Source organism: Archocentrus centrarchus, chromosome 11 (assembly GCF_007364275.1).
Source record: "Archocentrus centrarchus isolate MPI-CPG fArcCen1 chromosome 11, fArcCen1, whole genome shotgun sequence".
Classification (NCBI taxonomy): Eukaryota; Metazoa; Chordata; class Actinopteri; order Cichliformes; family Cichlidae; genus Archocentrus; species Archocentrus centrarchus.
The window spans coordinates 27,819,552-27,833,500 of NC_044356.1; the positions used below are offsets into that span (position 1 = coordinate 27,819,552).

At 38.7% G+C, this 13,949-nt stretch overlaps 1 protein-coding gene across 4 annotated transcripts in view; it reads right to left on the reverse strand.

Annotated features, from left to right (window-relative positions):
- Nucleotides 1–1,680: 1,680 nt before the first annotated feature.
- The window catches only part of LOC115788366 (CMP-N-acetylneuraminate-beta-galactosamide-alpha-2,3-sialyltransferase 1-like), a 91,869-nt gene continuing 79,600 nt past the window's right edge, over nt 1,681–13,949 (reverse strand). Inside the window, exons 6-10 of one of the 4 annotated variants that reach the window (XR_004020584.1) lie at nt 10,247–10,292; nt 8,497–8,616; nt 5,545–7,029; nt 5,020–5,079; nt 1,681–3,018 (exon numbers count right to left, since the gene is read on the reverse strand). Coding sequence is in view for 1 of the 4 variants with exons in the window: in XM_030741354.1 (XP_030597214.1) it covers nt 6,856–7,029; nt 8,497–8,616; nt 10,247–10,292 (340 nt within the window). In the remaining 3 variants the exon portion in view is untranslated. Of the gene's footprint in view, nt 3,019–4,748; nt 7,030–8,496; nt 8,617–10,246; nt 10,293–13,949 lie in introns of those variants that run through there. The other 3 variants (XR_004020583.1, XR_004020582.1, XM_030741354.1) reach the window with 3 other exon arrangements.

The following is a 13,949-nucleotide window of genomic DNA, read 5'->3' on the forward strand; positions in this document are numbered from 1 at the left end:
TGAAAGAGAAAGATTATTCAGGAACAGCTAAATGCCATGTCTTTCTTTGCAAATCTTAAACTGGGATGCATCTAACTTGTCTCAGCTGTTGTAGATGGATATGGTTCAGTGTGATCTGTGTATGCCCATCCACATAGAAGCTCTTGGCCATCTGGTGTATTTTACACTCTGCCCACTCAAAATTGGTGAAATATTTTACAAATCATTGACCTTCTTGTCATTTTTACACATTTCAGCAAAAAGCTCCAGCTGTATTTTACTGCACAGTGGGAGTCCACAGATAGCTGAATAATTCAAGTTTTCATTATGTCTCTCCCACACAAGTTATTGTCAGTAATGAAAAAAAAGTATATATATTTTTATATATATATATATATATATATATATATATATATATATATATATATATATATATATATATATATATGTATATATATATATATATTTATATATATATATATATATGTAAAAATTTTCCCAAAATGTGCTTTTTCACTTGGTTTTACATAATTATTTAGTAAGCCCTCTTTGATCGAAATCAAAGTAAATCAAATACTGTTAGCCTCCTTCTAATATTTGAACTCAAAGCTGTTTTCTCTGTCAGGCCATGACTCTGTGATCGAGTGAACTGCTGTCTAGACAAGTGACAGACACACAGACAGATTTCCTTAATTCATATGCATCATATGCAACTCTAAATTTTGTATGGTGTGCATCGCCACAAATGTGTGGATGAGAACCTTTGCCAGCAGGACAACAGACAGTAGCAGCAGCTGTTTGCTGATCAGAGAGTCCCTTTTTAATGTGTCATCTTGTAAAATGAAATCTCCACCACACAAATTTTCTCCTGTGCTCTTTCTGCTCAGCCCTCCGCCTTCTCCCTCTGGTCTGGAATTAAGGAACAGCAGCATCCTCTTTTTCTTTTTTCTCCTTTACTCCTCTCTCTCCATTTGTCCACGTCTCACCTACTGGCTGTTTGTTGTTTGTCAGATCATGTGTAGAGATTGCAACTCCTGTGATATTCTCCACATGCAGGCCATAGGTTTGCTGTGTGTACATTACATATAGTTATTATTAATCTCTGTCTCTCTTCCACAGTGTGTCTTCTGTCCTGTCTCTCTGGACTTGTTGCACAGGTGGAATCCTATCACGGTACCACGCTGGAATCTGTAACAGTGGTGGCTGAGCTTCAACTTGTCAGCAAAGAAAAACATGCACGCTGTGAAACAAATGCAAAGAAAGAAATGGCTTCAGCTGATGTAAGAAAGCAGCTGAACTGTTGGAGGAACTTTACAGTCTGATGTGTATCAAGCTGTGTGTGTTCGACAGTTTTCTGCATAACTAAATCAAACCATTCATTCTTCTCTCTTTATTGGAGCTTTTTTCTTCTATCTTTTATGTGAAAGGCAAACTGAAGTGTGAAAATTTGACATTTGAGATCCCATTTCATGTCCTGAAGTCAAATTATGTACCTCTGGTTATCTGTGTGTGTGTGTTTGTGCTTGTGCTTGTCTTAGCAGGTCTTGTCAGGGCAGCATCATGTGATCTGGCATGGAAGGCCATGACTGTGACATCAATTCCATATTTCTCACTGGATTTGTCCTTGACAAAGGTACAACCAACTGTCTTCACACAGGTGTGTAAGTATGTGTGTGTGAAGTATAAACAAACAGCTGGCACTGCACTACTTACAGTTTATTTAAACAATAAACAATGAATACAGTTTGAAGTGTGTCAGTTAATACTGTTATAATAACTAATCAAATGTCGTTAATGCTGATACACGTTCTTGTCCACTAGGTGACAGTATTCCCTGTAGAACACATGCACACCACTATAATCTTCTGTGGCAGCTGAATGAATTCATGGTGACAAGAAAAACTGAACTGAGCAGATATTGTGGTTTGTCTTTGCCCCGCTCATGTGTGGAGATGAAGAAAAGACACTGGCCAGACAAATGTCTCTATTACATTACAAGGCACACAGAGCGAATCACAGCCTGTTAGTGTAGCTAAGTGCCCGCAAAGCTTAACTCCCGGATAATCTGAGCGAGCACAACATTTCAGATCAGACATTTGCAGGTAAAAATACGAAGGTTGAGAGCAAGTTCAGCAAGCTAATATTTTAAAGTCCGGACACAACATAGCGGCACCTCATAAAAAAGTGCAAAGCCAAACACGTTGGCACCTTACTGACAATAAATAAGATAGAAATACTGTGTGTATCAAGCATATGAATCTTTCAGATTTACACAGTTTACACAACTCTAACATAAACAATGGCAGAAAATTACAATACAGTACACTTTAACGGTAAGGCACTTAACATGTATTTTTCATTTACAAAGTGTGTCACATTGTACATCAAAAATGTATACTACATCACTGATTTAATGATAAGGCACCCCTGTCTAGGCTGGTTCACATGTCAGGCGTCCATGATGAATGATACCAAACCCGCTGTTTGTCTTACACTGAAAACACTGAATACCTTTCTGTCATTTTCCCATCACACCCAATGGCAAAACCTCATCGATTGCTTTGCTATAACACAGTTCTTAATCCACAGTTAGCTGCAGGCCTCCGGTAGGCCCAGTGGATTAAAAAAAAACTTCGAAACACCAAGTTTTCTTTCTTTCTTTCTAGAAGAGCAACTTAGTGGGTGTCCAATTTAAATGTATGCTGCAACTGTTGGTTACACTGAAGCATTAAAAGCAGACCCCCTTCACCTCAGCTCAATAAACAAGAGAGAGAGAGAGCCACAGTGGGCGAGTGCGCTAGTGTGTGCGTGATGAGAGAGAGTGGCGATAACGGGAACAAAGCGGTGAATGAGAGCAATAAAGCATTATTTTCTGTTTCACCTCAGATACATTTTACATATTAACACGCCCACACCTCTACATAACCCTGCAGGAAGGTGCAGCATTGTGGTATTTTTAGTGAATGCAGCTGAAGTGCATGTTACATCCTGTCTGATGTGGCCTCTCTGCTCTGCATGCGTGAAATTCAGGCCAGCCCTCTGTCAAAGAGATGGAAATAATTCATGTGTGAAAATTTAAAGAGGTTTTTCATTATGACACTTGTATCTCCTCATATCTACTGGGTACATAACACTTTAACTGTGGGGTAGAAAATGTATTGCTACGGTCACACTAGAGAAAACCAACATTATTGTGATTTAGTGCAATGAACTTGTGATCTCGCTGCCTTTGAAGCAGTTGCTTCAAAGATGAGGACCAGGTCTGCGACCAGTCTTAGTTAGCTGCTGTCTTTAAAGATGGAAATAAAATGGCAATAAGATGGAGTCAGCCTGCTGTCAGTTTGGATGAACTGAACTGAATTGGGTCAAGTTGGTATTTACATGGAGTCAGTTTGTGATTATATGCTGAATAACTGTGCTAAACTGATGAAAATCATAAATCTGTTGCTGTCTACATGCACAGGAACTCACATTACACAGAAATTGACATTAACCACTTAGAGTCAGAGTCCAGCCAGAACCTCATAGATTTGAAATTAGCAGTGACCTACAGTAGTTGTTGCAGGATGGTGATTTAACAGCAAAATGACATGGACGCTCAGCAACCTTTCTTTTTATATAGGAATATAATCAGAATCTGGTACCAAGCTGTTGAGTCCCCTATACTGCAAAGAGACGTGTCTGCAACGAGCTGCACTAATTGACTCAGACCAGGGTTATTATAGTTAACGAAAACGAACGAAATAACGAAAACTGAAATTGAAAAAACATTGTCGTTAACTGAAATAAATAAAAACTATAATTAAAAGGAAAAAACGATAACTAATTAAAACTGAATTGTGAGTTTACAAAACTAACTAAAACTAACTGAAATTATCGATAAACTGACTTTCATTTACTTGTTTTTTTGGGTTTTTTTTAAGCCTTGTGGATTGATATGAAATCATTGTTTCCGCTCTCCGAGTTTAAGCTGGGAGCGCCACAGGACAACTGTGTGAGTGCGCATGTGCGTGCGCTCACCGCGCTGGTCCGCAAATGGCTGCGGTCTGCAGAGAAAGCGGCAGAGTCCCGTATGGAGGTTCTTTGAGTACAAACACCTGCACACGACCACAAGGTAATTAACACACACAATCCAGCTACACAAGCGTAAATGCGGACATGAGGTCGGACACTTCCGTAGGTTATATACAAAGACCCTGCAGGTTTAATTAGCAGCATCTAACCAAGCTAGCTCCAAAACAGAAGCAGCTTCAGGTGGTGAGAACATCAGGATGCAGATGGATTTGACCTTTGACTCCTTCAAAGAGTTTGTTTTTGTTTAACACCACATGTAGGCGTTAGTAATCTGCTGCACTGATGCTGAAGTTTATTGTGGAGTTTATTGTAGAATTTATTGAGTTTGGGAGTTCATGTTTTTCTTTGTTTCTCCTTGCTGATGTTCATGTGTGTCCTTAATATTACACACATTTAGCATGTCTTGTGAACAGTTGGTTGACTATATTTCTTTAAACTGTATCTTTTGTCAAGTTTTCATTACACAATAGTCACTTTTGCGCCTTGAATCTTGCACCTGATCAGGTATGAAAATACTAAAACTAATACTGAAACTAACTAAAACTAAGCATGGAACCAAAAATAAAAACTAATAAAAACGAGCAAAACCTCTCTGAAAACTAATTAAAACTAACTGAATTAGAGAAAAAAAAGTAAAACTAACTAAAACTAAACTATAATGTAAAATCCAAAACTATTATAACCCTGACTCAGACTGACTCATACTGCAACGTGTTGCCATGATGTTGAGAGTGTTGCATGCTCAACCTTTAAGTGACGAGTTGGTTGCCACAACTGCTTGCAAGCACTCGCCAATGTGAAAAAATTCAGTGCAATCAATAACTGATGTTTCCTAGTCACAAGGAGGTTGTTATCCTATTTTTCTCTAGTGCGACTGAGCCATACCTGAAGAAGCAAAGCAAATCCTTCAGTTTTATATCCTTGTAGTAAAGAGAGCACAGGAGAGAAGGACACTGTGACAAGTACCTGCTCTGATTTGCTGTGCGATGCATATCTGTTTCCTAAAGATCACAGTCAAGAAATATCCTGCAAATAATAAAAATAAGATAAGAAGATGAGCCCCATTTGCAACCTTGTGGAACAGGGAGCATAGGAGAGAGACAGACATGGCAGTTTAACTAATTTTCTACAACTTTTCTTTTTTTTAGAGTCCCTCCATGTTAGCTCTGATTTGCTGGGAGAACTATACCTACTTCACAAAGACTGCAGCCCAGAAATGTCCAGCAAAACAAGAAGAAAATAAGATTAAGCGTGGCAAAATAAAAACACAGCATATATTAGCAGCTCTGTGAGGCACAGTGGAGCTGTGCAGCTCAATGCCAGCATGCTAAAATGCTCTCTAGGATAATGCTAGCATAATTAGTGTAAGAAATGTTTAACATGTTCCCCGTCTTAGCTAAGCAGGTTAGCATGCTAATATTTAGCTCTAAATATACAGCACAACAGAAATCATACAACATACAACAAAATACATAAAGTTAAAGTGTTAACCTTGTTTTGGCATGAAGAAAAGCCATTAGCTCAAATCTTCTTAAGACTATGAACTTCTTTAAAAAACTGTATTTATCTGATAGTTGCTGAGATATTTCAGTATGGGCCAGAGTAGCAGCAAACCCAGAACCAGACTGGTATCTCGATCCCTGCACTGGACTTAGTGTACACATGCTGGGTGAATTTTGGTGGTCCTGATTTACTTATTTTTTACAGTCCATAGTTAAAATGCCTCGATTTTTGGTCTGAAATTTTTTATACTCTATTTGATGGAGACTTAATTTTGTTTCTAGCATTCTGGCTTAAAAATGAAAGCTAAAACTTAAAGGGACTATGTAATCCAGGAATAAATCAATTATTGCAATATGGTTATTTTTAACCACATTACAGAAATTTGTAAGTAGAGATAAAGTATTTGACACTTAGTCTCAATTCTTGAGTATTTCCCATAAAAGCGGCTGCAGTCCTGTGGGTTTTCTGTAAATGTCACATTGTAATAAAATAATTTCTTTGGGGTAGATTTTGGGCTCAATTTTAAGTGTCCCTTTAGTGTCATTAAGCTATATTTTACATCTATAATCAGGGAAGTTACAAGTAGCTCTTTAGTGTGGGTAATGCATTTGAAAACTGGTCAGTATGACAAAAAATAGCTGATTCTCTCACATCTGCCATTACTATAATATAACACTAATGCCATATTGTGGAATATTTGACATTTAGTCTATAGGGTTTCATCTTGAATACTTTTACATTTGTTGGGCATCAGTTTGGACTTGAATAACTTCCAACAGAGGTTCTAAATGACTATGAACAAACCCCCCCTCTGCATGTCTATACATTAATATAGTAATTATGGCACTCTGTCTGATCATTAACATACAAAGCTTCTGGCAGCCACAGTGCCAGACATCGTCATATAGAAAAGCAATATATGATTACATAGATATTATGTAGCAGAACTTTAGTTTTTTATAGTAACATGCTTATTAAAAGACATCTTCTCCTTTCTCCTGTTGTCTGCTCAGTCTCACATGGCAGTGCTGCTTTTGTCTTGTAGATGGTATGTCCTTGTCTGTTTCTGGGGGCACAGAGACAAAAGCTCTGTTGGTGTGGCAACAGAAGTGACATTTGTTAAGCAGCCACTTCAGCAAACAACAGGAAACTGGACTGAGCAGAATAGTGAAAATGTCTTTGGAAACCACGAAAAAAAAACGAAAAAAAAAAACCAAACAACTTTTTGGCGGATAACAAACATTAAAAGGCTGCTGAGGTTCATTTGGTGGTCATCCAGCTGCACATTTGGACTTGCTATCATCTGCCTTTAAACATTTGGATTTTGTGCTTGTCCGCCAGCAGCAGGGTGACATTATATTCGTAATCTCCATCGTGGACTCCTGTGTGTCGGAAAGCTCCGGCCAAATGGTTCTCCTCCCAGTAGTGGTGCCAATTTCCATACTGGTCTGCACCAAATCCAAACACATTGACCTGGAGGAGACAAGGTTAATCACAGTGAAACAGCCACATAAGCTTTATGCACGACAGTGCATTTATTCATCTGTGGAGTTTTTTCTTTTACATTATAGTTCAAATCCCTTTTTTGTATTAATCAGAAGAGTCATCTTGTGGAATTATTCTGCAAACTTTGACAGTAATTTTTTACAGAAATAAATTCTGTAGCATCAACACAGGAGGCCAGTGATGTTTGCGTGACACTACGCTGTGTAAATTCTTTTTTCTATATCTTTTTTTTTTTTAACTGTTGCCATTTGTAGATGGGCTCCGTGCACTCCTTCCACAGCCTGCTACGCAGGGACCAATTCAATTTGGCCAGACCAGATGATGGCTCATTTCAATGAAAATTTGGTTCTAGCTCATTGTCTACTTTATAGTTTTTCTGAATTGCTAAAGCACTAACACTCATTCTCCGAATCAAATTCTAAATGTCCTAAGCAATTTTATTGGACTGATCACTCAACTCAACAAAATAGTTCACTTTTGTTGCTAATGATGCCATTTAACCAATCAGCAAGATGTGGAAGCAATCTGGGAAGAAGTGGAAGAGCCAGGTCAAGAAGAGTCATCTCAGATGAGCAGCTGTGTTCACAACCATGTTTTTGTATACTGAATGACAACTCATATGAGAAAAAAAAAAGAAAAAGACGCAAGACTTACACCTCTCCTATGATGGGCCATTTTTGTTTTTGCTTCACAGTCTTTTAAGTTTTGTAGAATTGTAAGATATCAGCAGGTTGGAAAGACTTGGGCTACATTCCCTGAACACTGTACTTTTCAGTGTTTCATGTAGGGTGTACTGAAAGCTCAGTTCTGTTCTTATTTTTATTTCTGACCACAGACAAAAAAAACAGTTTGGATGCTTGTTTTTTTTTTTCTCTGAGGCTTTGCCAGAGGAGTCAAAGGTTTTGTGAATGTAGTTTGAAAATTGGGGTTTGTGTTTAGAGTTCTGAGAAAAGGGTGAAACATTTCAAGAAATGTGTCTCTACAAGTGTGAAACAACTGCAGCAGTTGGAGAAAGGTGCTTCTTGAGTTTGAACAATATTCCATTCAGGAGATATCAATGTGGGGAGCTTTAGTCAGTGAATATCTTTGCAGAAGTACCATAAACTTGTGGGTCAGTCTTTGCCAGGTCCCAGGTAACTTTTTTCTTAGTTGATAAAATGCCTTCTTGACTTCTTATAAGTCTAACCTGTTTGTTTTTTGTCTATATTTATGGCATCATTGCAGGTTGAAACTGTATGTAATGTGTGGACTGTGTTTCTTAAACAAAATAATATAATTTGCCATCTTAGAATAATCACAGAAACACACAAAACATATGGAAACGGCAAATAAGGAATTGGCTGGAAAACATGGTAGAAACTCATGAAAAATGGGAGTGTTGGCAGGAATGACTGAGTAGTTACATATGTTACCAGTTAGAGTAGTTCTCCTCACCTCATCACATATGTGGATGGCGAGCAGCAAGCTGAGGAAACCGGTTGAAGGATACCGTCCATGACTGTCGAGCCAAGATTCGTAGACGTATTTGAAAAATGTTGGACTGTAAATCAACACCTGCAGGAGAGTGAGAGGAATTTCTACTCCATTATTTATCAAACATCAGGAAATGAAGAAGTGAGAGGCACGAGTGCAGACTGCTTTATAGAAATCCAGTCTGGAGCTGTTTTTAGGTTTGGGCTGGGCCCCAGTTCAAACTCTTTATGATCCACTTCAGAAAAGTGGATAATGGCAGGAACTTAACAAAATAAAGCCAACAGGTTTCTAGAATGGGCTTTTTGCACCGTTTCCAGGAAAATAAACCCTCTTAAATCATCATCCTTTGTAAAGTGCAAAAGAAAATAAGTTTCACTCTCCACTTCACCTTGATCACGCAAGACACAAACTCTGTTGAATCAACAAACGTCAGCAGCCGTGGAAAGAATACATGCTCTCATCTGTGCAGGTCTCGTGCTCTTTATTTGATGTTGGCAAGGTATTTTTTGAAGAATTGGCATAACCCCATAGAGTGCTGCTAATGATCCATCGCTACACTCGCGTGGGTATAACTTGCATCAGTACTTGTTAGAAATTGCCTTGAACTGTGAATGTGAGTGTGAATGGTTGTCCGTCTGTCTGTGTTAGCCCTGCAACAGGCTGGCGACGTGTACAGGGTGTACCCTGCCTCTCACCCTATGATAGCAGGGATAGGCTCAGGCCAAGAAATGTAGTAAAATCATAAATTACATACAGTTAAAAATTCCAGAATTGCAGTTCACAGCATAAACCACCACCCCCTGAACAGGCACATTACAGACACTAGCTAAAAGGAACACTTGCATTTTCAAACATAAAGCATTTAACCTGAACATCCTACAGACTGACTGATGACTGATCACAGGAAAGACTGGAAATAAGCGCTGTTTCTGCAGCCTACACTATATTTTAGTTAGACAACTCCCATCTGTTATGCAGAATGACTTATTTATTACAACAGCAGAATGTAGTTATGAGTTTGACATCTAGTCTCAGAGCTCATCAGTCCCTGCAAATATGATACAGAAATTTGAGAACGATGAGGAAAAATCCCCCTGGAGCCTACAGGTGAATGCTGGGAAACTAAACTGGCATGGTATGTTTGGAGTGGAAAATGTTAGCGGGTATGTCACAATGCAGTTTGCAACAAGCTCGCAAGCTCTGCTGCTTTAACTGACAGTTTTTTTTAAAGCTGCACCTTCCCAGCATGCACTGTCAGGTTAGGAATGCAGTACTTACTTCACAGGTTCTCACAGCTTAATGTTCCAAGTAAATGACTGTTTTTTGAATTATTTTGTTTAACGTGTGGACTTTTTCTCTTAATGTGTCACCCTCAACTGTTCACAGATGTGCTCATCTACTTGCTGAGAATCTCATGAAGCGTGACTCATCTGGCCTTCCAACATGTTTTTACTGGCAGTCTGATCACGCCCTACATTCAATTTCTCACTTAAGTGAGGAAGAATTGGTTTTGTTTTCCCTTTTATATCACACTGATGCATAAGAGCAACTCTTCACTTTGGTGTAACGGTTTCTATTAAAGCACTATCCATGTGAGCAGTTTGTTTTCAGCTGACTCTCCAACAGTGGACCCTCTTTCCAAGTCACTTACATCTTTTCCTCCTTTTTTCTTCTCCGTGCCTACAAATGTTATAATAAAATTACAACTCACCTTATCTTTGTTGGCCTTTATCCTGGACATAACGGGTAAATATGTGCTGTAAGACATAAAACAATAGAGGAGCTTAGAATGTTGAATTTAATCGTCTAAAACATCCCCTGAAATGTTTTGCTGAACATCATCCAGCAAGTCGGTATGCATGCATTTAATGAAATGCTGCTGCTGATGTATAAAAATTAATACCCAGGGCCCCTCCTCACCTGTATAAGGAAAACTAATTAAAACTGCACGAACAGATTTTGAAGTCATTACAGTGACAGATGCTCACTGTCCACTCTCTCTCTCTTTTTTTTTGCACCGTTCCCATCAGAGCTGTTTGTGATAGCATGATATTTAAATAGAGGTGTGTTCCTACAGCATCTCACAGATTTCAGATGAAACTTTGAACTACAATGTATAACAAACAGAAGCAGAGCAACATATAGAAATGACAGATGTCTATTTTGCTAATTAAAAAAACCTAAAAAAAAAACCCAAATCTATTTACAGTCCACAGAAATTCCACTCTGCCTGTGCAGACATTAACACTATTGTGGTAAACTAGTAGTCTTAAATTAAAAGAAACTGCATGGTAAAACTGAATACAGATAAATGTGTCTAATTAAAAATAAAGGTTATCAAGGTTGAAGCCTCAGAAGCGGTGTGTAGGGTATTTTCTGCAGAGGAAGTTTTTTGTCAGCTCTCAGAATAGTTTTCATAAAGAACCCAAGGAAAATCAGCAGCAAAGTGATAAGAAAAAAATTTAATGGGTTTTGTTAACAAAGGTTTCATATACTTAAGCACAGTAGACAACTGTGTTTATTTAATGGTAAAAAAAAAAAAGTAGCAATAAATTACATTCTTTTGAATAAGGTAACACAAACTCATTGCCGTCAGAAAGTCTGACCAATGTGCGAAGTCACCCCGTATGTCTCTTTGAAAGTAAAAAGATTGCACAGGGAAGAGTGTTTCCAGGAATTTGTGTTTGTGTTGCCTACAAGCAGTATAAACTCAGTCACCTACAACACACCCCATCACAGTGAAAACGTCACAGACTTTACCAGGAAGATCTGTAATCTTGCACTGAATCCAGATGAAACCATTGTGTCCTTTGATGCGGTTTCACTTTTCACATACATACCCAACATACATAGGCTGTGGAAAAACAACTACAGGAAGAGAACTCTGTACAAAACAGAACCAACTTTACTGCAGTTCAGATTTTGCACTGTTAGACCTCTGCCTTACCACAACATATTTCAAATACAACGATGGTCTCTACAGACAAAAGCATGGATGCGCCATGGGCTCCCCAGTGTCTCCCACTGTAGCCAACCTTTACATGGAGGAAGTGGAAAGTAAAGCTCTTGGTTCTTTCAAAAGGATAGCACCTAGCCACTGGGACAGATTTGTGGATAACACCTGGGTCAAAATCAAAACCAGGAAGTAGAAGCCTTCACTCACTACATCAACTCAGTAGATAAATACACAAGGTTTACCAGGGGGGACACTAGGGATAATAGGTTACCGTTCCTGAACTGTGCTGTGCTTATTGAGGAAGATGGAAGCCTCAACATTGAAGTTTACCAGAAGCCCACACACACGGATCAATACCTACTCTTTGACTCCCACCATCCACTGGAACACAAACTTGGGGTGATCAGAAGCCTGCAACGCCAGGCAGAAAGGAAACAAAAGGAACACACGCATATAAAGACAGTCCTCAAAACATGTGGTTATCCCAACTGGGCTTTCATCAAATCAGCAAAGACGCACAGGAAAGAAGGTCAGACACAAACTAGAGAGCATAAGACTGACAGGCGGAACAACACTGTCATCCCTTATGTGGCAGGTTTGTCAGAGAATTTTCTCCAAGCATGACATCCCAGTATACTTCAAACCCAGTCACACTCTGGCTAAAACTGGTCCATCCCAAGGACAAAACACCCAAACATAAGATAAGCAACATAGTATATGCTGTCCAGTGCAGTGAAGCATGCTTAGACCTCTATACTGGAGACACCTCATCACAAACGAATGGCACAACATAGAAGAGCCACCTCAACAGGATAAGACTCAGCTGTACATCTGCACCTAAAGGAGAAAGGGCACATTTTGGACCAGGAAGACAGATGGTTTAAAAGAAGCCATCTATGTCTACTGTGAACAAGCATCACTGGACAGAGGAGGTGGATTACATCACCAACTTTCCCCCATTTGCGATGCAGTCCTGAGCTCCCTCCCCAGGCCCCTGAACCACCACTCACACCTTTGTTAAGGTGACCTCAATAGGTCACATGATAGAATGGGGCCAAGTCTTGAGAAGCAGCAAATCTATAAGAAAATGGCAGAAGAAGGAAAGAACAAGATGTTGCAGTGGCCCGATCAAAGTCCAGACCTCAACCTGATTGAAATGTTGAGTGGGCCTTTAAGAGAGCTGTGCATAAATAAATGCCTAAAAATCTCAATGAACTAAAGCAACGCTTTAAATAAATCCCTCTATAATGATGTGAAAGACTGATAAAGTCATCCAGAAAATAATTACTTCAAGTTATTGGTTCTACAAGCTATGAATAATTTTAAAGTGTATTTAGTTATTTGCAGGACTGCATTGTTAAAAAAACAAAACAAAACACAAACCTCTCTTTTTCAGGCTCTTCAGGTCATTTTGGGCCCTTGATTTAACCACGGCCCAGTGTACAGATTGATCAAATTAAAGTTTGTGTGCGTATGCAGCAGGTTTTTATGTGTATCCTATATTCTTTAAAACACTCAGACGCTTCTGTCACATTTTTCATATAGAGGTACTTAAGTTTCAAGGTTACTGCTATTTAAAGCATTAGGTGTGAATGTGAACCAGCAACAGTCAGTCATCTTTCCATTCAACCCGTTCTGTCCTTGCATAAAGCCCCATTTAATTTAACAAGCCTAGAAAACATTAAAAATATAAATAATTAATAATAATTCATAGCCTCTAGTTAAGATCTATTGGCTGTTGGGCTAATGCTGACATTACCGCCAGTAAAGTGAAATTTAATGATGCAGAATGATTGCTCTGGCAGAGTTGGAAGACAACTGCATATTTATGGGCAACATTTGTTTGGATACTTGCACCATCTAACATGTTGGCGTGATTACTGAGTTATTGGCGGCGGTTTTAATTGGCAGTGACTTCATTTTTTTTTTTTTTTCCCTGGATGTCCTGTAATCAAGCTAATGATTACAGGTCACTGAGAGGGAACCAGCTGAAGGTGAAATTCACTGGAAAATTTGAAAGTGAGTGATTTTCCTTGTTATGGCAATGTGACAAATAGCAGTACCGAGCGAGTCTGATTGCTGTGACAATCTGGTATTTGAAGGGTGCAAATGAATCCCGGAGTGCAACATGTATGCCTGATTATGCATTTGCAGCATTTCAATTTCTAGGCCAGTAAAAGTTTTTGAGCTGATTTCACTGACAACTGAGATGGTAAACGAAGCATATCACATTCAAGTCAGAATAAAAGAGAATCTTTTTAGTTCTGCTCAATGATGACATTCTGGGGAAAATGTTCTATTGATTAAAGAGCTTAATGTTTTGAGTTGACAGTTTGTATTACTTTAGGAACCAATACGTAGTGTAAGAATGACAAATAATTCCTTAAAGAAACTTAAAAACAAATTAGAGCTTTAAAAATAATACTCACACATTAATGACTGGAAAGAAACAGTCTAG